The 23,683-nt window shown below is 42.8% G+C and overlaps 2 protein-coding genes across 17 annotated transcripts in view; one reads left to right on the top strand and one right to left on the bottom strand.

Annotated features, from left to right (window-relative positions):
- The window catches only part of nfixb (nuclear factor I/Xb), a 136,152-nt gene extending 127,258 nt beyond the window's left edge, over nucleotides 1–8,894 (top strand). For all 16 annotated transcript variants that reach the window (XM_085270079.1, XM_085270082.1, XM_085270090.1 and 13 more), the window contains one exon: nucleotides 2,215–8,894. In XM_085270079.1, the coding sequence (XP_085126205.1) occupies nucleotides 2,215–2,229 (15 nt within the window). In that variant the 3' untranslated portion in view covers nucleotides 2,230–8,894. The remainder of the gene's footprint in view (nucleotides 1–2,214) is intronic.
- Nucleotides 8,895–15,061: 6,167 nt separating this feature from the next.
- Nucleotides 15,062–23,133, bottom strand: rad23aa (RAD23 homolog A, nucleotide excision repair protein a). The gene is made up of 9 exons (XM_085270076.1): nucleotides 22,857–23,133; nucleotides 21,861–22,022; nucleotides 21,540–21,742; nucleotides 19,218–19,261; nucleotides 18,550–18,677; nucleotides 17,243–17,330; nucleotides 15,937–16,067; nucleotides 15,692–15,853; nucleotides 15,062–15,571 (listed from the first exon to the last, which is right to left on the bottom strand). Exons 1-9 carry the CDS (start codon nucleotides 22,920–22,922, stop codon nucleotides 15,458–15,460), a joined length of 1,098 nt encoding a protein of 365 aa, XP_085126202.1. The 5' UTR covers nucleotides 22,923–23,133; the 3' UTR covers nucleotides 15,062–15,457.
- Between the last annotated feature and the right edge of the window lie 550 nt (nucleotides 23,134–23,683).

Genomic DNA, 23,683 nt, shown 5'->3' with positions numbered 1-23,683 from the left:
CACGTCCTGGCCGTCTCGTTACCCCCGGCAACCAGACATGATGTCATAGCCAGTTGATCTTGAATTTGAGAAGGGGTTGCTCGAGAGGGGGGCAGGAAAGAAAAGAGGGTGGTCACTGTCTGCTGCCAAGGATTTAGTGGGAGTGTTCACGGGAGATAGATGGATTGTGTGTGTCTGTAAGCACATACACAGAGGGACAGAGTAACTAAGAAGGGAGAAGTTACAATGCCCAAGGCCTGCTGGGACCGTGCCCAAGGGGAGTAGGGTAGCTGAGAAGGGCAGGAGGCAGGAGGGAGGCAGGGGGGTATTCATGCGACCTGTTAGAGTCAAACAAAACAAAAGGCTGCTTCCCTGGAGGCGCAGAGTAGTTTCCAAGGCTTGACTTCTAGAATGTTGGTGCACCAGCCCACAGTGCCAGATCCTGGAGGCCAAGCAGGGCAGCCAACAACAGTGGCGGTGACCCATTTCTGCTCCTTGCTCATGCTGAGGAGAAGAAAACTCAACGTGAAGAAGGCGCAAGTGACACAGAGCGCCAGACTGCTATCTCCCTGCTGCTGCTTGGCTATTAGGAGCTATTAACTACTCAGCCAAATTCAAGACATACTGTACTTCTCTCCAGAAATGAACAGACTCGATGGTAATAAGCTGGGCTAGAGGCCCAGATGACAATTCTGTCATTCACTGTATTTAAAAATTAGAGGAACCCCCTGAAGCCAAAAGCCAACACGGTGTGCAGACATTTTCAGAAACCATTTGTGGTGCAGTTGCTCTTTGGATGGGCATTCGTTATACAGCTGGTGACAGGTGTGGCTACAGGCATTGTTTTCAGGTTGATCATCCATGCTCCGAGGTGAAGGTCACAGCAACCTCATGTGAGAAAACACCTTTAATTTGGCAGGAATGTTCACTTACACTAAAGGATGAACTGATTTGGATTTGGTGCAAATTCTTGTGTATTTACTCAGATTATGACAAACTTTCACACCAGTGTGTTAGAATAAAAGATGATAGCATTTCATAACAAACAGGTTAAAGGATATCATCATATTTTTCTTCAAACACATTTATGGGCATTATCCGGTTGTTCAGTGATGACGTGACGAATCCTACTTCCGGGCCTAAAGTAGTCTGCGTTTAATATGGCTTTTGTGTTGTTAACATGTTTAATGTTATGTATTTTCTTCTATTTAATCTCAAAAAGCTCCTAAAACAGTCAGTGATCACTGTTGACCTCCCTCGTCTTTTATTACCGCTAATCATTTATTTAAGCTCAGTTTTTAAAACCTTAGGATGTAACTACAGCCCAGCCCATGCAGCAGTATATGAATGACTAACCTCGTATTGTGGATGGATTATCTCAGTTGTTCTCCTGGCTGAAGTTTGGTCCTTTTACAGCATCCTGCCATGCGATTACATTTGTTCCTGACCACCGAGAACACTCACGGTAACTTTTATCGAGTGGAAAAAAAGTTAGCTTGTTTATATTATGCTAACATAGCTGTGTCGCTAGCGGTCACGTAGCACATCATTATATAGCAGCTAGCCAAACTTCAGTAACCCTACAAACGTCACTGCTGTTTAGTTTTCTGTCTTCATTTATGCTGGAAGTGATAACAGAGCTGTACGTTTTAATTTGTTTCCAAAACCCCGCAGTCAGGACATGCTATATTGTATTTAGATTGAAGCTAGCGAGCTAACTCCCTGCTAACTTCTAACTCCGTTAAATGTCATAAATTCCGTTTTCATGGATGCCTGGATGTTAAACTCAATTGTTACACCTGGTAGAGCAGAACGCTGATCATTTTATTAAAGATGAAAGACTTTAGACAGTTTTTCAACTCTCATTAATGCCATAGTGATCGTTTGATATATGGACCTGCAGCGGAGTTTAGGCGCAGACACGGCTAGTGACGTCAGACTGAACAATCGGATTGATGCCATAATGGAGAAACAGAGAGAAGATTGTGGTGATGTTTAACATTTGGTAGGAGGCTGAAATGACTGCACTAACCTTTGGTGGCCAACAGTAAAGAGTCAGACACGCAGGTAAACTGCAGCTTCACTGGTTGGTGGAAGCTGCAAAGTAGTAATCCCAGTTTATTTTGAACAAACACAGTGGGTCACATTTTGTGCACATAAAGTTTATTTAAGCTGTTTACTATTTTTGTTACTAACATAATCTCATCCCGTCTTTCCCTCTCTTTTCTTTTTCAGTCTTGGTTCCTCTGACAAGATCTGTGTGCAAACCAGCAACTAGAATTCTTTCTTTGCAATCAGAAATAGAAAAACAACAACAAAAAACACAAAAAGAACCAGAGAAACAACCCGCAGGATAATAATTGTCCTCCAACCCACCCACCGACTGGCCCTGACAGTATGTCTCACCTGATACAAAATGTAACCAGGCAACGCAGGAAATTACAGCAGCATGACGCTTTTAGTGGAACTCTGGACTTACTTACACACAGTCAGAGGCAGGACCCGTTTCAAGCAAAGATGGATACGTTGAAAGACGAATAGATGGACAAGAGGATGCCGGGATGACAGGGAGAAGGGGGGGTAAGGGGACGGCAGCAGCAAGGAGGCATCTCTCCTCAAACCACCGAACCAGCACAGCAGCGCAGGAGGAACCTGAGGATGAAAACCGTCGGCTTCTCCTACTTTATAAAGACGCATTGTGTAACAAATGGCTTAGAAAAATCAGTTGTCTAGCAAATACAAATTCAAGTCACAGTCTAATCAAAGCAATTCGGTTTCCAGGGAAAGCTGCAGTCCACGCTCCTGTGATGTCTGTCATCACTCAAAACAAAATCCAAATGACCAATGTTTCTATCCTTCTGAATGACCTAAAATAGCCCCTTTCACCCTACTACTAACTAGTGACCATGCCAAAACTTGATTATGGGTTGCACTACAAGCTGAATCAATTAACACTAATCTTAAAGATGTGCACTATTTACCTACAAGGCATGGGAGGTAAACCAGACTTGCCTATTTTAAAAGTTTTAAAGAGGAAACAAACCTGAGGTACAAGAAGCCTTCACAAGTCCTCAGCCCCCATCTTTCAGTTCGACAGATCATTGGCCTCCACTCACTCTCATGTCTCCCCACATTCAGAACAATCACTCAGTCTGTGCCATGACCACAGCATGTATGAAAACACACACACACACACACACACACGTGCCCAGTCTCACATTTAGGTTGTAGTATTTATAGGTGGTGGTGTTGTGTTATTTCATTCTTATTTTTTTAAGCCCAGTGAAGTCTTTCTACCTTAATTAGATATCCAAACATTGTGCGCGCACACACACACACACACACACACACACTGAAAATCGCAGTGTGACTATATAATTACTGACAGCTTCACAGCTACAGGCAGCAGCTATTGGTTCCCAATTTGCCCTTATGTAATGTAGATGAATGATTTTATTATCTCTCGTGTGTTCTCTTATTTGAATTTATTCCTCTTTTGGATTTGTACTATTTTATAATTGTTTTGTATTTGAATGACAGCACCTTAAAGAGAAACACAGTCAGAAGCGGTATGTTGAAGCAGTGGAGACAGGGTGGTTAGCTTACCCAGATCAAGTAGCGCTTGCAAAAACATTTGGGAAATATGCTTATTTGCTTCTTTTTCCAGGGAGTTGAGATGAGTTGATTGATACCGCTACAGCTGGTTGGCTTAGCTGAGGTTAGCTGGCTTGGTTCTGTCCAAAGTTAATAAAACCACCAAACCTGCACCCCCAGTGACCGTTTTGATTATATGATGATTTTATATCGACGTATCCGTGCAGAATATGAGCAGTTTTAAGAGGGTTTAGACCCGAAACCCGTTTGGTCATTTTTTTAGGAATGTTGAAATCAACTCTGCGACGGTTTAGACGGCAGCTCAGGCGTTTTGTAGCTTTGCAATGCAGTGTCCTGTGAAAACACCGTTACTGTGAGAATCCTAGAAAGAACAAAGCATTTGAAAGTAATCCACTAGGTAACTAGTGTTGATTGTATATGTTAAGTCGAGCTTTTTGGCAGTTGGACATCATAAGCTAACTGTGGCTTTGACTTAAAACCCAGGAACACAGGGCAGCCACATGCAAAAGCATGACTGCTTCACTAGAAATTCAGAGTTTATATCAATGAAGACGTCAGTTTAGCGATTGAGACCATGAATTCATTACAAAAGTACTTCTTGAGGTCAGAAAGTGATACGGAGGATCGTTTCCTCATAGACTTGGATACAATCAGATTTTGCAAACAGGAGTCGCCCCCTGCTGGCCATTAGAAAAAGCCCAGGTTTTCAGCACTTCCGCTCTAGCCTCACTTTCCACCAGAGGTGGAGCGTATATTTCCTTAGTTGACACTTCACTTTGCTTTTATCCTGATTCTAGTACATTGGAACTACCCTGACTAATTCAATTTTATTTATATAACGCCAAATCGCAATGCCAATTGCCTCAAGGTGCTGAATATTTTAAGGCAAAGACCCTGCAATGATACAGAGAAAACCCCAGTAATCGCATGACCCCTGTGAGCAAGTGCTTGGTGACACTGGCAAGGAAGAACTCCCCTTTAACAGGAAGAAACCTCCAGCAGAACCAGGAAACCTCGGCGACTGTTTGGGGTGAAGGCAGTAAGATTCACACGAATGCGGGGACCCTCGTTACCTTTGAACAGAGCCACCTAGCTGCTTCATGTGAAGGTGACCCATCGAACAAGCATATTTTCCAGATGAACGTCTCCTGTAGAACAACACGATGCAGGGTTTTGACAATCACAGGAAGCTTATTTTTCTGGGAGATCGCCTGCTCGGCCATAACGGTCAGGGGAAGAAGACAAAATAGTCGCGCCTACTATTTGGATCCAGGTACAGCTAGTGGCTGCTGGTGGGGATGTACGAGTGATAGAAAACAGATCTGAGGAGGGAAGGTTGCTGAAGATGGGACCCAGAGTTAAGGAGAGAGTAGCTCTTCTTTCTGTCTCCCTAAAGTTTACCCTGTTGTTTACACTCCCAGACGAGCCGCTGCTCCAAGAGCAGAGGGGGCCACACTGCGGAGCAAAATGAATATGTGACATATCTGCCTGTTTTTGGAGAGGGGACGAGAGCCGAGGATCACGGGTGTGCCCGTTTAAACGCCGGTGCACAGGATCACGTAAAGGCTGCTTGGTAGTGTTGGATATAGCATTCCCACAACACACACTTACACGCACACACACGCACCAGCACTCCCACTGAGCTACGGTGAATGGAAGAGCCCTTATAGATCAAAAAACTGCACTAATACAATCATGCCAGCCAACCTTATCAGACTTTTTTTTGTAATGGTTACAATAGATCGACCACCACTTAGTATTGCAAATCAGTGGATGTATTACTGGGATGGAATCACACTTGTAGAGCACAGATCGCCACTTCTTTAAAAAAAAACTCCACACAGACTTACGAAGACCACTCACTACTAACACGTCCCCCGTGCCCGACTCAATTCAAAGGGAAGTCTTAAAGATAGACAATCTGAGGAGGCCTTTATGCTTTCAATCATTATCTAGAACTATATAAAGAATCAGCCCACAAATTTAGCCCTACTAAAAAGCTAATCACCCATCCAACCTCACAAAATAACTGGACTGCCTGGCCACGTTCTTCACTGCAGGGAAAAGCGCGACATAGCTGGCCAATCGATGGCGATCATCTCATCAGCTTCGTAGAGAGATCTAGCTCCGCTGAGTAAGACATTAACGACGGCTAAAGGTGATTTCTTTTCTAATCTATGGAAGTGCCTCTGTATTCCCATTATGCAATTTGTCAAACATGAATTCAGGTTCTTTTTCTCACATATAAGCTATAGTGAATGGTGGAAAAAACATTTATGTCAGTAGGGGGAGAAAAAAACACGTTGACAGCTCACTAGATAATCACAAGCATCTTTATATATAATACACATATATATTTATAGATATATACTTTTTTTATTTGCAAGATAAGCTCTGTGGCAGTCTAGTTATTTTTTGAAGCATGGCGTACATCGCACAGTCATAGGATGCATCTCAGAAAAAAACCACACACACAGAAAAAGCTGATTTGAGCTAAAGTACCAGTTTGTAAACCCGCTCGCACCCGCGTTACAGGACATAAAGCTAAAGGACGGCAAACGCAACAGTAGATACATAGACAACAAGTGATGATGACGTAGTTGAGGTTAAAAGATAAAGCAGATTAGGTTTTGTTGTTTTCTTTCGTGTCTTGATGGGAAGTATTGTTCTTGAAACTAAATGATGTATGTTGATTGAGCCATGTGCAATGCCTTGGTAGAGGAATTGTGTTTGTTTGTTAGCGATTGTTTGAGGGTGTCACACAGAAAGAGGGAAACCCTCTTCTTTTTTCTTTGTTTTATCTTTTTTGGGGGGGAGGGGCTTTTGTTTGTTTTAAAGTCCACCTGCTCCGGGACTCTAAATATGAGAGCAGCGAGAAAAAAAATCCCAGTCTTTGTAAGTAAGTTTGGGGAAATTATTTTACATTTTTTTGTTCATTTTTAAAAACTTCATTTCTATTCATTTGTTTTCAAAAACCATGGGAGGGCTGAAGGAACAATTTTGCAACTCGTAAAATATATATCACTATGACAACTGGTGCTTTCGTAAAAGAATAAAGTACATTCAGTCTCTATTATACATAAATAATAATAAACAAGAACTAAGTGTTATCATAAAAAGCAAATTTTAGGAAAGTGTGCGTTATTCTATTTCTCTTTTTGTATTTACCGAGGGAGGGGGGCGGGGGGGTGAGAGGTTCATTGTAGGACAAAAGGCATTTTTCCTCCCCGAACTTTATCGCCACTGCAGGACAAACAAACAGGGAAAAAATGAAAATCACGTCAGATCTTGTTTCTTTTCTTTCTTTTCTTCTCCATCATGTTATGTCCAACACATCTAGCGTGGGACAAAGACAAGATCTTCCCCATTTTTGGGAGATGCACAAGTACGGATTCCCCAGTCCAAACCACCGATGATGACGTCCATAGAAATTAAAGAAAATGTTTCTTTTATTTTGGTTTTTTAATGTAAATGTCTACTTGTTTAAACAAGAAAGAAAGAAAGAAAGAAAGAAAGAAAGAGGGAATCAGCGGCCTCTGTCTGGCTGGGGGGGGGGGGGGGGTGCTGTCATCAATTTACCAACAATGTGAACCCTACCCCCCTATCCCAACCCTCCACACACACATGCACACACACACACACACACACCACCATCCTCCCCCAATCCCCTTCCCCGCTGTAAATGATTATAAATATTTGTTTGGTGATGTAGTGTTATAGACTCAGAGCATCTTTAAAGGTTGTCCCTAAAAAGTGCCTTTTGTTCACAGATTCCATCTTGTAATCCTGAGTGCCCATCTCAAAAAAAGTCCCCTCCTTCATGCTTCTTCTGTATCTTTCTCTTCCTATTCTTCAGAGCTTTTTCAAGCAGTATACATAGTACTAAAGGAAATTGGTGTGATTTAGTTCCTCTTTTTATTGTTGAATTATTAAGAAAAGACGTAAAAAAAAAAAGACAAAACCTAAAAACAAAAAAAAAAGAATATTTTCTGTCTTGCTTCTCTTCCTCTGTATCTTGTCGTCTGTCTAACTTGGACACTGGAGTAGTCTGTAGCCGCGTACCCTTCTCCCACTTCCTTCCTTTTCTCCCTTTTCTCTGAACGGCGGGGTTAAAAAAAAAGAAGAAGAATACGCAAAGGTTTTTTTCTTTTGTTGTCTGAGCAGAATGCAGTTAGCTCACATGTTATTCTTGTCTGTACGCTTCACATTGTATTACCATACCCATCTTCTTCAGCTTCTCCATTCAAACAGCTAATGTAAGTGAACAAGTTACACCACAGGGCTCTGGGCTGTGCTGAGGACAAGGGCACAGGATGAGAAAAAGAAAGAAAGGTGGAGGGATAAAAGCACGAGGAATGTGATACTGGGCTTTAGGCGAGGGTGGTGACCAGCAGGACTGCTAGCGCAGGCAGGTTTGTTCGTTTGCAGGTTTCCTTGTTTCTGTTTTGTAATTGAATTTGAAATTTTTTTATTATTTCGTCTTGATGGACGATGCATCGTGACCTGGTTATGCATCTTGAGAACGAGTGAATGAGAATAGCTCTTGTAAAGAGAAGAAAAAACCATGAAAAATGACTCAAAGCACCTTAAAAACAGAGCGGTGCCACAGCACAGAGACTGAGATTCAGCACAATCCTTACAAAATGTGACTTATCGATCCATCACTATCCACCATGCGGTTCCAAATCCTGTAAACATTAGATGTAAGCACCGTGAGGCTCCACCAGCAAAATCGAGGAAGAAAAAAAAAGTATATGCAACGTTTAGATGTCTTTTTTTTGCATTAAGCGAATGAAGCCAGCAGCAGTATTATCAGCGAAGCCTTGATGAGTGAAAGCGCCATAGCTGAGAAGCCATATCAGAGACAAACAGGTCACACAGCAGAGCGAGTGCGCGTGTGTGTGTGTGCGTGAGCGTGTGCGTGAGCGTGTGCGCGCTTTAGTCGAGAGGCGGGCATCTGCAGTATCCGACGCCTGCACCGTTCAAGAGCCCAGTCGGACCCTGTGGCCCAACCGTCAGCATGTTTCACTTTTACGTTTTCCTCGCTCAGTTTCTATCACTGTTTTAAGGATGCTGTTTAGCGATTTAGTGACTGAGCTCCCAAGCTAGACTAACCCCGCCACACCCTGAACCCCGCCCACCACAAGTGCCCCTCCCCCTCCTTCCCCTCTGTCAGAGCCGTCCCATCCTCAGACACACCTCCCAGAGCCCATGGTGAAATGCATGTGTTAATTACAGTTTCTTTTCCATAATAATAATAAAAAAACAGTTGATTGAATAAAAGGATGTTCTTGACTGTATCCTGCCTGTGTCGCCTGTCTTTGTTACCGTGTCCTCGTCAGCGCTGCAAGAGGAGAAGCACTCTGGACAGAAACGCTGTAACTGCCTGCTGGGACTGATGAGCTGAGGGAAGCCACACATGCATCTACTAGGAGGCCGAGGGGTAGGCAGGTTTTTGGAAACCAGATGTGACCAGATGTGATGCTGGGTAACAAATTCCTACTGTAGTATGAATTGGGTAACAACCAAAATTCACAGAGCTGTTCTAGGACTGAGCCCATGAACTCAACAGGAAGATGTTTGCAGAGGTCGGAGACGTTTTCCAAACATTTTGTAAGAGTCGGGTCAGATTTACTAACACGCTGTTCCAGCTCGAACTGGGCTTCAGTTTAAAATACAAATACTGATTTAATTGATGTGTTACTACTAGAGATGGCATGATACCACTTTGTTAACGTCCAATACCGATCTCATAAATTTGTATAGCTGCCGATACCGATATGAATCTGATATAGTCTATGTTTATAATCAATAAAAAGATGTTTAGTATCTTGCTGGATTTCGTATAAGTTCATCCTAAAATTTTAAAAGACAAAACACTAAAGCTATTCTATTCTATACACTGCACCCAAAATATTTCAGTTCAGCAATACTGATCTTGTTATTTAAACTCTTAGCAGAACTTTAAGTGTTTAAAGTAATATTCAAAAAATTATTTAAAATTTTATACAGGTTTCAAAAAGTCTTTGGCTCTGAAAAAAAGAAGTTGCAATATCAGCACAAAATAATGTTTATATTCGACATCTTGGAAAAAAAGCAGGTTGTAGAATGGACCCTTTTATACATAAATAGACATCCAGAGTGGAAAGCAGTGCAAATATGTGCAAACACAGCTTCTCACGACGCTCCTCTTTTAGCAAGATGAGTGCCAGTGTAAGCTGTTTCTATCACATTTAACCTGAGACAGAATTTTGTGTAATTTCTATACAAACTTAACACAAGTATGAAAAAAGTGTTTGTTTTGTTTGTGAAGACGTGAAAAAGTGTTGTTACATTACCATTGAGTTTGAGGGTTACAACAGAAAATGATGTATTTATCGTTCTCACGCAGACGGGATTATTTTACCAAACCAAGGAGATTTGGCCTGATAATTATTTTTATCCTCCTGTAACTTTATTGTATAAAGAGCTAAAACCTCCAAGGTTTCAGGAGTAGTTCGTCGTTATAAGAAGTGTTTGTCAACTAAAAATCAAGAATGTGGGAGTCTGTCTGTGATTCGGAAAGCCCAGCGTGTGGTCCCGACGCAGGGAAACACATTCTGTCTGCGATGCCTACCTTGGCAGCACATAGCGAGGCTCCAGATGCTTTCAGTGTGAACTCCAGACCCCCGACAGGTCTCGCACACAACTACCACGTGACGCATACTGCTCCGACGTGCTAAGGTCACTACCTGGGTTACGCCAAGTTTTGTGAGGTGCTTTTGTGATATTTAATGGATCGGATTACTTTTTTTTCTCCCCTATATCAGATCAGCATATCGGATCGGTCCATCTCTTGTTACTACCACCTAATTCTTTGATACTGCCACTACTTTTAAATACAGGTATATAGCCACAGTCTGTGGCACCATCAGATGGATACACTACATCACAGAGGTTCTCAGTTGGATTTAGGTCTGGGGACCTATGAGCACAGGTCCCAGTAAAGGCTGTTGGGCCCTTGGGCCACCCGCAGGCAGTATGTTTCTGACACTCTGACCACAAACATAACAGAACATTACATTACAGAGGAACCCACCCGAGGGATTGATCAAGTTTTATCTAATCCATCTAATCTAACATGCACGAGTATCCTGTTGGAGGTGATACTGTAGAGCTCTGGCAGTGCTCCTGTACTTCCCTGCATAAAGGAGCAGATACCGGTCCTGCAGCTGAGCTGATGATCTTCTACTATGATCTCCTGTCCAGCTCTTCTTAAGTAACACCCTGTCTCCTGGTATCCTCCCCACACTCTCACAACTGGGAGAAACTGCAGACCTGGTTGCCATAGGCTTACCTTGGAGGAGCTGAACGTTCAGCAGAGGACTGTAGAAGTTTAGCCAAAAAACCAAACAAAACTAGAGCAAAATCAGTGAGGAGGGATCAAAAGAGCGCCAATGGTTTGTGTTCAGAACCAGCAAAAGCATTCCCTTCATGGGCGTGTGCACCTGGTGTCACTTTCATTTACACCAAAGGAGGTGAAATGAAATGGTTTCTGATTTCTAACTGGGGAGATTGGTGTCCTTGACACTTAACTGACTGTATTTTGTACTGTGATGACCGAGAGTTGCCTTTATTTTCTGAGCAGTTGACTGAGTATAATGCCACACTTGAGGAACACAGTAAAATCACATAGAACTGAAGAAATCTGGACATAAAGACGACCCATCATACTACTTGGTCTGATGCTTCAGCACTTATGTGAGTATTCATTAATAAATGAATATTTACAGTTTTGGTCAACGTTAAATGTGAGTGACTCAAAACAGGTGAACGAAAACTTCCACCTAACGATGCACTACTATGGCAAGTCCTGCATCGAGAGGCGATAAAGAAGTGTTGATAAATGAGCCGTTAACTATCAAGATGTTTGTGAATTGTTGTCGTCTGTGGAGAGATGCAGTTTATCTTGTTTAGGACTACACGCCTTTAAAGGACCAAATCTGTGCAAAAATGTGGATTCAGTGTCATTTTCTGTCAGGTATCAGTGTCGTGACGTTCTGATTGCAAAGGCACCTTTTCCTTTTGAACATGAACTGCATAAGCAGCAGGCTATCACTGCTAAGGTGGGACGCACCAAGACAGTTAGTTGGAATTTTTTTAAGGACCATCCTGCGTGTTCCCCTGATCTAAAGCCAATTGAGAAGCTTTGATGGATTGATGGCAACGGAGGTTTACAAAAATGGAAAAGAGTTCCAGACAGCAGATGCCATTCGTGCAGCCGTCTTCACCACTTGGAGAAATGTTCCCACTCACCTCATGGAAACACTTGCATCAAGCTTGCCGCAACAAAATTTTGAAGTGATCAACAATAACGATGCAGCTACTCATTACTGAGTTGGAACTTTGAGTTTTGATTTGGGGTGTTTGCAGGGTTTTTTGAGGTGTGGTCTTACAACTTCCTAACTTTTGATCAGCTGTAAAGCAGCCTGTTTCCGTTTAAGCGTCGCTTTGAATAAGCTGGATACTCGGAAAAATGTTTTGTCTCACTCTCATTTCTTCTTGTTGCGTGTTGAAGCTCGAATTGGAACCTAGTAAAGATCCAACCACGCAAAATGTGATTTTTGCCATTTTTCAAGTGCACTGTACAAAGTAGGGTGAATGAGCTTAATCATTTCTATTTCAGTGGGTGTTGTGATTAACATTAACTATTTAGTGGATTAAGAGGACATATATGACAGGATTAAGTGTGAGAACATGAGTGTTCATCCTTTCTACCACTGTTCTTTTCCCGTCCCGCTGACATTCCTCAGGTCTTGTGGTTGTCAACAACATTTCAGTTCACCCTCACAATCCAACATGTTTTATGTGAAAACTATCAATAAATTCAGTATTGGCTGTAGTATGGAGCATATTTAACCACTAGGGGGCACCTCCTGACCAGGTGAGTGCATGATGCGCGCAGCGAGTGAGATCCATGCTGATGCAAATGACACACAGAGTCAGAGGCCTGAAAGACTGCTGATATTTAATGTAGCACAGCATAGTCTAAGATCATGTTGATGCTGTAGGACAGCTGTCAGTATAAACTGCCCTCACGCACACACAGGATGAGACTGCAGTTAACAGTTACCGTCTCCTTGCAGACCCGCATCAAGGTTTCCACACATCCCCACCTCACACACCACAAACCGGGGCCCCGTTCTCCGCGTGTGGACGCCTCAAGTCGTTCAAGGTTAGCTGATAATTTGATACGAGACCTGGACTGTTTCGGTTCTTTGAAGCCAGAGTTGTGGAATCCCACTTTTGCACTCATTTTCTGATCCAAATGTCTTAATAAAATCCATAACTGCATCTTTAATCTTAACTGTATCTATGCATGACAAAAAACCCAAAAAGAACGCACAACCCATTAAAAGATAGACATCAGAATGACAATGTATCTTCTTAAACACTAAAAATCCTAAATTAACCTGCAGAACTATTTGAAAGCTACTGTGCTGATTGGAGTTCCGGCTCCAGCTCCACGCACTGAGAACTTCATCCGAGGTTATCAGTCCTCAGAATGCTTTCAGATGAAATTAACTGTGCGACAATTTGCTCTGTTTTAGCCTGATAGCAGCATGTAGCTGGTTTTAGTCACCCCACACGTGTGAAGAACAGGGCCCGGGTCAGCAGAGCTTCAAAACAGTAATCTGTAGTGGGTCATGAGCCCGTGTGCACATACGGTGGGTATGATGGTGACGATGGATCAGATCTGTTCCTCACATTGCTCCTCATTAGCTGCTCTGTGTGCACTGGTAGCCTTCAATCCAACCCGTGCGCGCCTCCGTGTTGATCAACACTACTGCAAAGTAAGAGCACGGCCTTATGATCGGCGGCAGGTGTGCAAGGGCCAACATCTCAAGTGAGTTTGACTCAACTTCAGTGGGTTTTTGTTCTTAATGATAACTACACATTACACACGGTAACAGGAGGCTAGCTAATCAGACTATAAAGGGAACAGCAGCATGTTTCTCTGCATGGCCCTCTCAGACTCCGTGTCACAACATTCAGACAATGACGGAGTGAATTTAGCATAACTGAATCTCTGCTTTATTCACGCTCCTATTTAGCCACATCACTTTAAATTCAGTTTGCCACAGACCAGGATGATTACAGGTCATCTGCTCCACGAGGAAGCTGAAGGCTTATTTGATTTCCAGACCTTTCCTTTCATTTTTTAGTGTCCGAAAGCTGATTTAGAAGGAAACTCAAATTTTAAAAAAGAAACTTTTGTAAACACCCAGACATGTCACTGTAGGTAGTAATCAGACAACGAGTTCACTTGTTCTTAAAGAGGAACTATCATGCTCACTTTTAGCACTGCATTTTTATTCTTGGACTCTGCTAGAGAGGCGACGGAAGACTCGCAGCTCAAAATAATCCTCATCTTAAACTAGACTCAAGTTTCCCCCAAGAAACAGAAGATCTGAGCAGCAGGTGGGTGGGGACGCCCCTCTCTGTGACATCATACAGAGCCAAGAGAAGAAAAACTGCCTGAAAGTGATCATTTAAAGCAGTCAGACACCTGCCTCATGTGTATATACACATGGATCGTTAGTTGAAACTCGTTGCTATGTTTATTATTCCATAATTTTAACACTACATAAATATGACAGAATAAAGGAAAAGCATAACAAGTCTACTCTGATGCAACCTGTTAGAAAAAGAAGAGGTGGCTACAAAGCTCTGCTAATTAACGCTTTAGATGACGCAGTCTTCTCTGAAAGTCTGTGAGTGAAATTCTTTAACATATAAATTCGCTGCATTAGGTCATTCATTCCTCGTGATTATTGTAGGTTTTTTTTCCTTCATGATTGTCAATTTAGACGTTTGTCTCTTCGAAAGCTTAAAGCCTCATGAGTATGAAGCGATGCAAAGCGATGATGGTGACCTGGCACTGCTAATCCTCGGCACGCGCACCTGCCACCACAAATTAAAGCCGTGTTCTTACGGAGAACACCACAGATGTTTACGAGTAGTGTTAATTGGCACAAGAAGCTATCAGCGCACATAAAACCCTCAGATGTTTGAGCGGGCGGGCACAGTGTTTGCAGGGACTCCTGACTGGGCAGCACAAAGTGAGGAACAGGAAAAGCAGATACTCATTTGTCAGTTTAGTTCTCATGTGGGCCGATGGTTCCCAGCAACGTCACGTCAGACAGAGAAAACAAGTCCATCTATGTTGTTCCTCCACTGTTAGCTTCCAACACACGAGCAGTTTATACACACACGCACAGACACACAAACAGGCTCGCACACAGATTACGTGCGGTGAGGGGTAACGTGCTTCCTTACAATCGCGGCTACAGCATTAACAAACTTAGAGAATGCCAGATCGATTACTTTTTCAGCTTAACTGTATCGCATCCATCTGCACAGGCATACGTGGACACACACGCAGACACGAGCACACACTCTCACTGCCCCGCCCCTCCCCCCCCACCCGAATGTTCACAAAGCGCATCTAAAATCAAATTATAGATCTCCCCTAAACAAACCCCACACATTCCATTGGAATTCACGTGGATTTCATAATTCTTCCACTTTTTTTTTCTTCTTTAAAACCGCCCCGACCTTCCTGCACACAACCGTCGACCTTGTGTACTTGTAATCCCTCCGAAACCTAAACCCTCCCCCGTCTCCCCTTCCCATCCCCCTGCCCCGCCACCCCTCTTCTCCCACCCCCCTCCACCCTTCTCCCGTCACTGGCTTCCCCCCCTCCTGTTTGGGATGAGCTGAGGTTGTACAGTAAAATCTGGGGGTGCAGTCTTTATGCTGAGCTGAAGAAGAGGGGTGAAGGGTAGGAGGGAGGAGCAGGAAGGCAGTGACCCTCTGCCGTTCAGTCGTCTTCCAGTCCCTGGTTGAGGAGAAAGTTGGCCGCCAGGTTCTCGTTCTTCTCGCAGGCAAAGTAGGCCTGAATGACCAGCGCCTCAGGGAAACCCAACGCTTTTAACTGCTCCGTTGGAAGTCATGGAAGAGCAGAGGAAGGAGAAGAGGAAGATGGGCGTTTAAAACCAACCGCCTTTTTTTAATTAAAGAAAGTGCCGATGTTTAGCCTTTACTCTTCGCTCACCCTTTCAATGGCTTCCTTCTCCTGAGGTGTAACCTGGATGTAGTTGACAGGCGCGCCTTCCTCCCCTGCTGCCCCCATCTCTCCAACCTCTGGTGCATCTCCCCCCTCTCCCACTGGTTCGTTCAACATCTGGATAAACAGCTCCTGATGCTGACTGATTTGCTAGTTGGGAGAGGAAAAAAAGAAGAATTTAAAAAGCTTCTCACAGAGATGAGCAGCAGGAGGACTCGGACAGGCTGTGGTACCTGTAGAAGCTGAGGATTCTCCCGGCCTAGCTGCTGGAGGAGAGCGGGAAGCAGGGCGGGGTTCTGCTGGATGGCCTGTCTCATGTGCAGGAACTGGGGCTGAGTGCGCAGGAATGCAAGCGGGTTCTCTCCTAGAGCACAAAAAGAATGAGCAACAGTGAGAGTTTTGTCCTCTTTCAACATTTCCACCAGGAAACTTGTGCGAGCCTGCAGCTGTGACCCATGTGTGTGTTTGGGATTAGTTACATCAACAATGTTGCACACTATGACTGCAGCACGACCAGCTCAAACAGCTAATCACTTATTCTTTGATAGCAAAGACTGAACAGCTGTGCTGCATGCATTCATGTCCACAAGGACCGTGATGTCATTTTAACACCACTCTAGTTTTGCCTCTGCACACCACCAGCTCTGCACACCACCAGCTCTGCACACCACCAGCTCTGCACACCACCAGTGGCTTTTAATTCAAATCTTGCATCTGCTCAAGCTGTCATGTAGTCACAGGCCTCATTGGGCCATCAAACTAAGTCATTTGTCTAATTATTTTTGAGGATCTGAAGATGGACGACTGTGTACAAGTCACCCAGCCCCCCCACAATGAACTGAGGAATCTTTTTGTTAGATGATGTAATATAGTTACTGATTTTTAAAGGTCATCTTTTCCAGTCTTACAATTATTACCAAAAACCTTCTTCCACTCAACCTCCTCCACAGCATGCAGAAATGTACACGATCTATCAAACACTGAACCCTTGATGTATTATTAAACATTAAACATGAAGCGATGCCACAAGTCAGTACGTACAGCTTTACATTATGTTTGTAACTAATGACTTCTCCCATAATCCCAAACAGGCTGCATAGTAAAGAGTGTATTTCTATCCATGCATGCAGATCCACGATGAGTCTCCTGGTAAACTAACTGGAAATCAGAAAGAGGCTACAGGTGAGCTGCAAGTCTGCAGTGATGTGATGGACGTGCAGGTTTGATGCCACCTAACAGGTTTAACAACACTTCATACAAGCCTGTGGTGGAGAACCGCTTAGCCACTACTGAGTCACGATGAGTCATCTTGCAGTGACAGTTATTAAGTGTAGCTGTGTCTACACCCCTGCAGCAGTCACACATTCCAGCGCTCTGGAAAAAATCTTATTTTTGACGCGAGACGTGTTTTTTCTACCTTTTAAAATCAAAGCTTACACAGTGCCAGTGACTGTGCTGTTTGTCACACAGCTGCCAGAGATGCACAAACACACTTGACACCATGTTTGTGTTTGGATCACAGCGAGTCGGATGCCCTACCTTCTGGTACAGACGGAGCTTCTGTGGTTCCAGATGTGGGAGCCTGCGCTGGGGGATTACTCTCCTGGACTGGGCTGCTAGGGATACCCTGCAAACAACAATACAACTGTCAATCACACCCACAGACATTTAAGCAGGCTAAGACCATTAAAGTCTACGGTCATACGGTCATTCTGCAATAGCCACGCTCTGTGGTACACAGGCATATTTCACTCTTTATATACCACAACATCAACACAACAGCTAACAGCCACAACCAATAGTAGATATTCAAAGACATGTTTGGCAGTTAAAATCATCTATTATTTCTTGCCAGTTAGAAAGTACATCGACATCCTATGTTTTCACTCATAAATCAAATGCTACATTTTTTTAAAAGAATAAAAACATAATCAAAACATTGAAGTTTTTATTTGACATCATGCTTGAGATTTATCTGCCATATTGGATTGGATTCCATATTGCTGGATGTCTCCAAATACTCTACAAGCTGAGCAGCAGCACAACGTGAGAAACTGACGCAAACCAGAGACGGAGAACGATGGCCTGTACAGTCAGAGCTGTTCCTAAGCGCTCCAGCAACATGTTTCCAAAGGAGCAACTTTCACTTTGAAGGCAAACTGTCTCCGCTTCAGGTTTATGTTGCACAGATTCAAAACAGCTCCAAGAGCAGCTGAACAGCACTTGTGTACACGTCTGTCACTTTCATTCACACTAGGACAGCAGCTATGTGCTACTGACCACTCAATGAATACTTGTCTTTCCCGAGGGACAGGTGGTTGCCAAGAGGTGACTGACCAGTGTGCAGGCCTGTTTGACGGGCTTCAGCAACATTTTCCCTCAGTACCAGTGGTTGCCAGATAGTCTCTAGGCCTGTGTGACTGCTCCCACTGTCACCATGAGTCCAAACTGGTTATTGGTCACATGTTTGCAAAACCTCAATACTTTTCCTGAGCCCATGTGAAGGATGAGTATTTCTGTCTGTTGGTCTGTTAAATTAGAGCTTACTGTAACTAATATTTGCAGAAATGCTCTGTTAAAAGACCAACATGTCTGTCTGTGCTGCAAACACCTGAGAGTGAGTCTCCTATACACACAGAAACAGATGAAAGCCATTTTAGCCGCACTTATGGCTACTGTGGCTGAATCACTCATCTCTGTATGCAAACATCTCCCTAGTGTCTCAGCATCACCAGCAGCAGCAATGCAGCTACTGTGTTTTCATGCAGTATGCATTGTGGAGAGTGACGCCCACCACCTTGACTAGCTCGTGTTATAACGCCCTCCCCTTGATGTGTGTGACGTACAGTAAGAAGGTACTCCACGGCTCTGTGGGGGTTGTTGAAACTGGCCCGTAGCGCAGCCACAACTCTCTCCCTTTCATAGCCCATAGACATGATCTCCGTCAGCATCGCCTCATACTCCGCTCCGGTCACTGAAAGGGCACATGTAAACGTTTGAAACAAACATGGTATGCTTGTTTGCAAATCAACACATTTAAAAAAAATATATCCTCTGAAATTTCATCAAACATTTATCGTACTGACAAATTAAATCCACTTTGTACAATCGAGACAACTTTCAGACTCCGAGCTTTTACCATGAAAACACTGAAATAGAATCTCAGCAAACTTTTTATTACAACATGGTTTAAACAGAATCACTTTACGCATACACTCCCCTCTCTTATAATGGGAATCCCCCGTTACTCGTAGGCACAACAAGAGGCGGCTTGCGTTTGTCAGAGCCTAAATATAGAAATGGCATGTAGCACACTGCAGCCAGTTAAGTCCCACTTTTACAACAGTAACAGCTTCTGGTAGTTCATGTAAGCGTTACACAACACAGGCTATTGTCTGTCTCTGTACAGTTCACTTTTAACAGCTACTTTTTAAATAAAGCTATTTCAATAAGACAGGCGCCAGCTGCTTTTATCCGATCCTGCGATGTAAGTCTGATAGCTTGCTTTACCTACCCAGCGTCGAGGATGCATCCAGGCCCTGACTTCCACCACTGGAGCTACAAAAAAGAAAGTTGGAGCGAGGGAAAAAATATACATTAGACAGGTTTCCTGTGATTTCATGTGAACGGAGGCTGTGCTGAGAGAGGCACCAGGCAATGGTAATGGAGGTGAGCTTGGTGATCAACATCTGTTCCATCCAATTAACAAAAAAACAAAACAAACAAAATCATACAGGCAATGGTTAAACTGGATTAAAACACATTTACAAAAAACAACAACAAAACAAACACGAACAACAAAACCTCAGTTGCTTCTAAAAGCCTGTGGACTTGATGCCCCACAGAAAGTCTAAAATATAATATTCACTCCTATACGCTTGGCCTTTCTTAACCTTCCTCACAGCATTAGCAATTAGCCAAGAGAGTCCGCTGATCACGTAACGTCAACAAGCGGACATTTCTCAAACAACCACAAATTTCACAAAACTCAAAAAACACAAACTCTGGTGTAACTTCAGACAATTTTATCACCAACAACACTGGAGATAGAGCAAGTTCAGATTAGTCAGGAGGCTGCTGCATTAAACTGACTGACTAAGCAGGTAAGCTAACATGATGAGCATAACTAAAAGCTGGTTTTAATGCCCATACAACCAACTGTATGGCTCAGTCAGGTCAAGCTTAGGATTTCTTTTGGGTAACATTAGCTAAAACTTGTTTGCCTGATTTCAGGCATAAACACTAGACTTGAACTACAGTGTCTATGCCAGCTAATTAACCCAAAGCACAGGGAGGCGATCTTTCTAGCAAACCTTTTTTTAATTGAATTATCAGATAACAGTATACATTTGATGCTACCAGATTCCAATACCAGTTGTAGCTAGGCTAACTGTAGCTTTTTTTCTTGCCATCGTTGCTGCTGGCAACTCACTCCCAAGTGGAAGTCCTAGTTAAAAAGCTTTTCAAATCACTAAATGAGTTATGATGCTAAATTATTTATTATACCACATAATGGTGCATAGTAAGTAACGGTAATAATTAGTGGTACACAGATAGTTGGGCAGCTGCAACTCTGTTGAACAGTTTATTCAAAGCCATTGTAAGTATGTAGATTTAACTATACATGAGTCCAGTACATACAAGCAGGTCAACTCCTGCTCAGACACACTGGAAATGTTTAAAATGGTTTTATTACAGACTAATCATGCACATCTTTTTCCAAGGTATGCCTGCTAAATACAAAGCATAACATTTTGGTTTGTAATTTAGCCAAGTTATTGACAAACATGAAGCCTAAGAGCAGATCCCACAGATTTAGATTCTAAGCAGCTGAATGACGTACAGGAAAACACAGGATGACACGAGACAGAAAAGGGGATGGCTCGCTAGTTATCTGCAGCTGATCTTTGACCAAAAAAAAGACAGGATTGATTTCCACTACAAATCTCACTCTAAGAGAATTTCTATATTTGATGGTGATTCTCTTAAATTGATAAATAGAATTTTATTTTAGTCACCAGATGAGGCAGCCCAACCAAGAGTGTGTGCATGGGAAGCACTCCAGTTATGAGTTGTGTGCTCGGGTTAAAACCCTCCCTAGTCATATCTTAAAAGTTATCAGCTGTGATATTGACTTGAACAAGTCCTATAATATGTTTTATTACTAAAATGTAATACCTACAGTTGTTTTCATTATTGATTAATCGCGCCGACTGGTTTCTAACAACCAAAGACGGTCGGCTGTATGTCTACAACCAGACAGATATCCACTTAACATGATAAACAGAAGCATTAATCAATGGCTTATCAGCTTGGAGAATTTAAAAAAGGAAAAAGAAATGACTAATTTATGATTGTAATTTCCCACCAATCACTTAATTAATGCACAGTTCTTACAGCTCTAAACATTTCTCACTTACATTCTGGAAAATATGATGTAGTGACATCATCCAGTTTTCTCCTTTATCAGAGTAAACTTTAATGATCAGCATGGCCAATTATCACAGGCAATATTTGCCATGTTTAAAGCTATTGGAATTATTACACTTTGACACATTTTCCTATAAAATAGTTAAGAATGTGCAGAGCTGGCTCTGATGGAGGCCTGAAAAGAGCAGGAGGCAGGACACAGGATGTTCAATTGCTAGCTGTGACTTTGCCTACACTCTTCTCACACTGGCACAAATTAGGTGCATTCAGAAACCAGACAGACTCTATAATATGACACTGGCTGGTTAAAGGCTGTTTAATGTCCGAGCTGTCCAGATCATACAATTATCTCCACGAGTTCAGCTGGCAGTGCAGAAAAACAGCTTTAGTAATAGAGAGAGTGTACCTAGCTGGTTGTTGTGGTTCTGTGGCTACGGCACTTGACTCCTCTTTGGCCTCCCCGCTAGGAATGGGGACAGCTGCAGGGGCAGGGGCTGGGGCTGGAGTTGGGTTTGTAGTCGGGGCAGCTGTTGATGTGGAGCCAGAGTCCTGTACTGGGGGTTTGGGTGCTTCTGAGACTGATGGTGAGGCTGCAACTGCAGGCTTAGCCTTTTGTTTATTTAAAAAAAAAAGTGCTATTAGACTATCAACATATTGTTAAATCTGTTTAACAAGAAAAGAAGCCAAATACACTGATGCCAGCCACAAGTATTAATTAGGATCTCACCTTGGACACCATCACTACAACAAAGTTCTTCTCATCAATTTTGTAGTCCTTAATTGGTGTGTCATCTTGCAAAATTTTCCCAGCATATATCAGCTTCTGCCCGGACACAGGAAAGTTGTCTTTTCCCCTTTCTGCTTCTATCTTCTCTTTCAAGGCCTTCACCTAATAATAATAACAAAACAAGAAACAAAAACCACCCCAGGACTCATTATTATCCATGACATGTCTTCCAGTGCTTGTAATACCAGAGGTTTAATATTAGATGGCCGGCTTTCCTTCAAGTCATTACAAAGCAGGGAGTCATCCTAGCTGACTTCAGCTTTAAAGTTAGGGATCCTAATGCTATAAAATGCAGTGGTCTATTTCACACCTGGTCTATTACGTGTTTACTAAAAACTAAATTTTGGAATGTCACAAGAATTATATCCACTGAGAGTATGCTCGTACTATTTCATTATAATATATCACTTAACAATGGGCCCTGCAACTACACCTTCGGATGTGAGGACATGCTAATAGAAAGAGTCAGTTTCTGAGTGAAGCTAATCGCAATTGGCAGTGTCATAGGCGTTAGCATTAGCAATCACGAGCGTAGTCCACAGCTTGCGTTCATCAAAAAATATTAGATTTAAATCCTAACCCATATCACCCTTTAACAAAGAGTAGTAGCCACACCCGCGAAACAATATTTAAATGATGAAAAAAGTCGTTTAAAACTGTGTCGCTATGACTTTGATAATGGGCTACTCTGCTAGCTAGCTTGCTAACGCTAACTCATCACAGAAGTGAGGCGTCGCGTTGTTTTGCGGTTTCTTGTGGGTTGCCTCTTTGTAACGTGTGCGACTATTGCGAAACCTCCAGTCGAGTCTAGTTGTTAGTCGTTCTTTAATGTGTAATATAAATGAATGGAAAGCTGTCGGGTCTTCACGCAAAGCCAAAACACAGGTCCCGCAGCTAGCACTGTTAGCTTAAAGCACGTTAGCTATAGCCACTCACCGTTTGTTCGGGGTCTATCTCAATCTGAATAGTCTGCTGCTGCAGCGTTTTAAGTGTGATCTGCATGGTAGCGGCGACTGACGCTGGGTCAGAGGTGCTTCAAACGGAGAAACAGCTGCTCGCTAAACAGTTAATTTGTTTTTAAAGTTGGCGTTTCGGGTAAGATAACAACTAGCCGAGAAATGTGTGTATCCATGAGCATTCAGCAACTCGCCATCTTTGGTGACAAGTTGGTGGTGCGGCGAGGAAAGCTCCGCCAGAGATCTCGCGTTCACGTGCTCTGCTCCGTGACTATGGCAAGCTATGGGGTTTCTATCTACACAGTCAGCGTGTCCACATGGGACAATTATTATGAAAATATGGCCAATTAGAGTTACAACAGGTTAAAGTCAGAAAACTTCATGTTATTGTAAAATTTAGTTTATATTATCTGAAATGTGACAATAACATTAACGAACTGGTAGTTAAATAACATGGTTTTGTTGCAAATCAATTAAAATAAACAAAAGAATCAATCTTGTGATTGGGTCACGGCAACTGCTACAATAGTGAGCACCCACAGACCTTTTTAAGCAGCAGCTGTTTTTGTATGACAGTCTGTAAATCAAGCTGTGTAATGATTTCAATTCTGTACCTACAGAGAACAAAGCGTTTTAAACGTTTAGTAACACCTGTGGCGTGGATGCAGTGTGTGTCCGTCTGTATCAAACTATAAGCACAAAGTCCAGAACGCTTAATAATTACATTGGGCTCATGAAGAAAATATTCAAGTTGGAAATGCTTACTGACCTAAACACTCACCGGCCAGGTCATGACTTTCATGTCAA

Source organism: Mchenga conophoros, linkage group LG4 (assembly GCF_057382185.1).
Source record: "Mchenga conophoros isolate Kocher_MC1m ecotype Shallow Benthic linkage group LG4, M_conophoros_male_GT1.1, whole genome shotgun sequence".
Lineage (NCBI taxonomy): Eukaryota > Metazoa > Chordata > Actinopteri > Cichliformes > Cichlidae > Mchenga > Mchenga conophoros.
The sequence above is the reverse complement of the archived record's forward strand: the minus strand, read 5'-3'. Positions and strand labels throughout refer to the sequence as shown.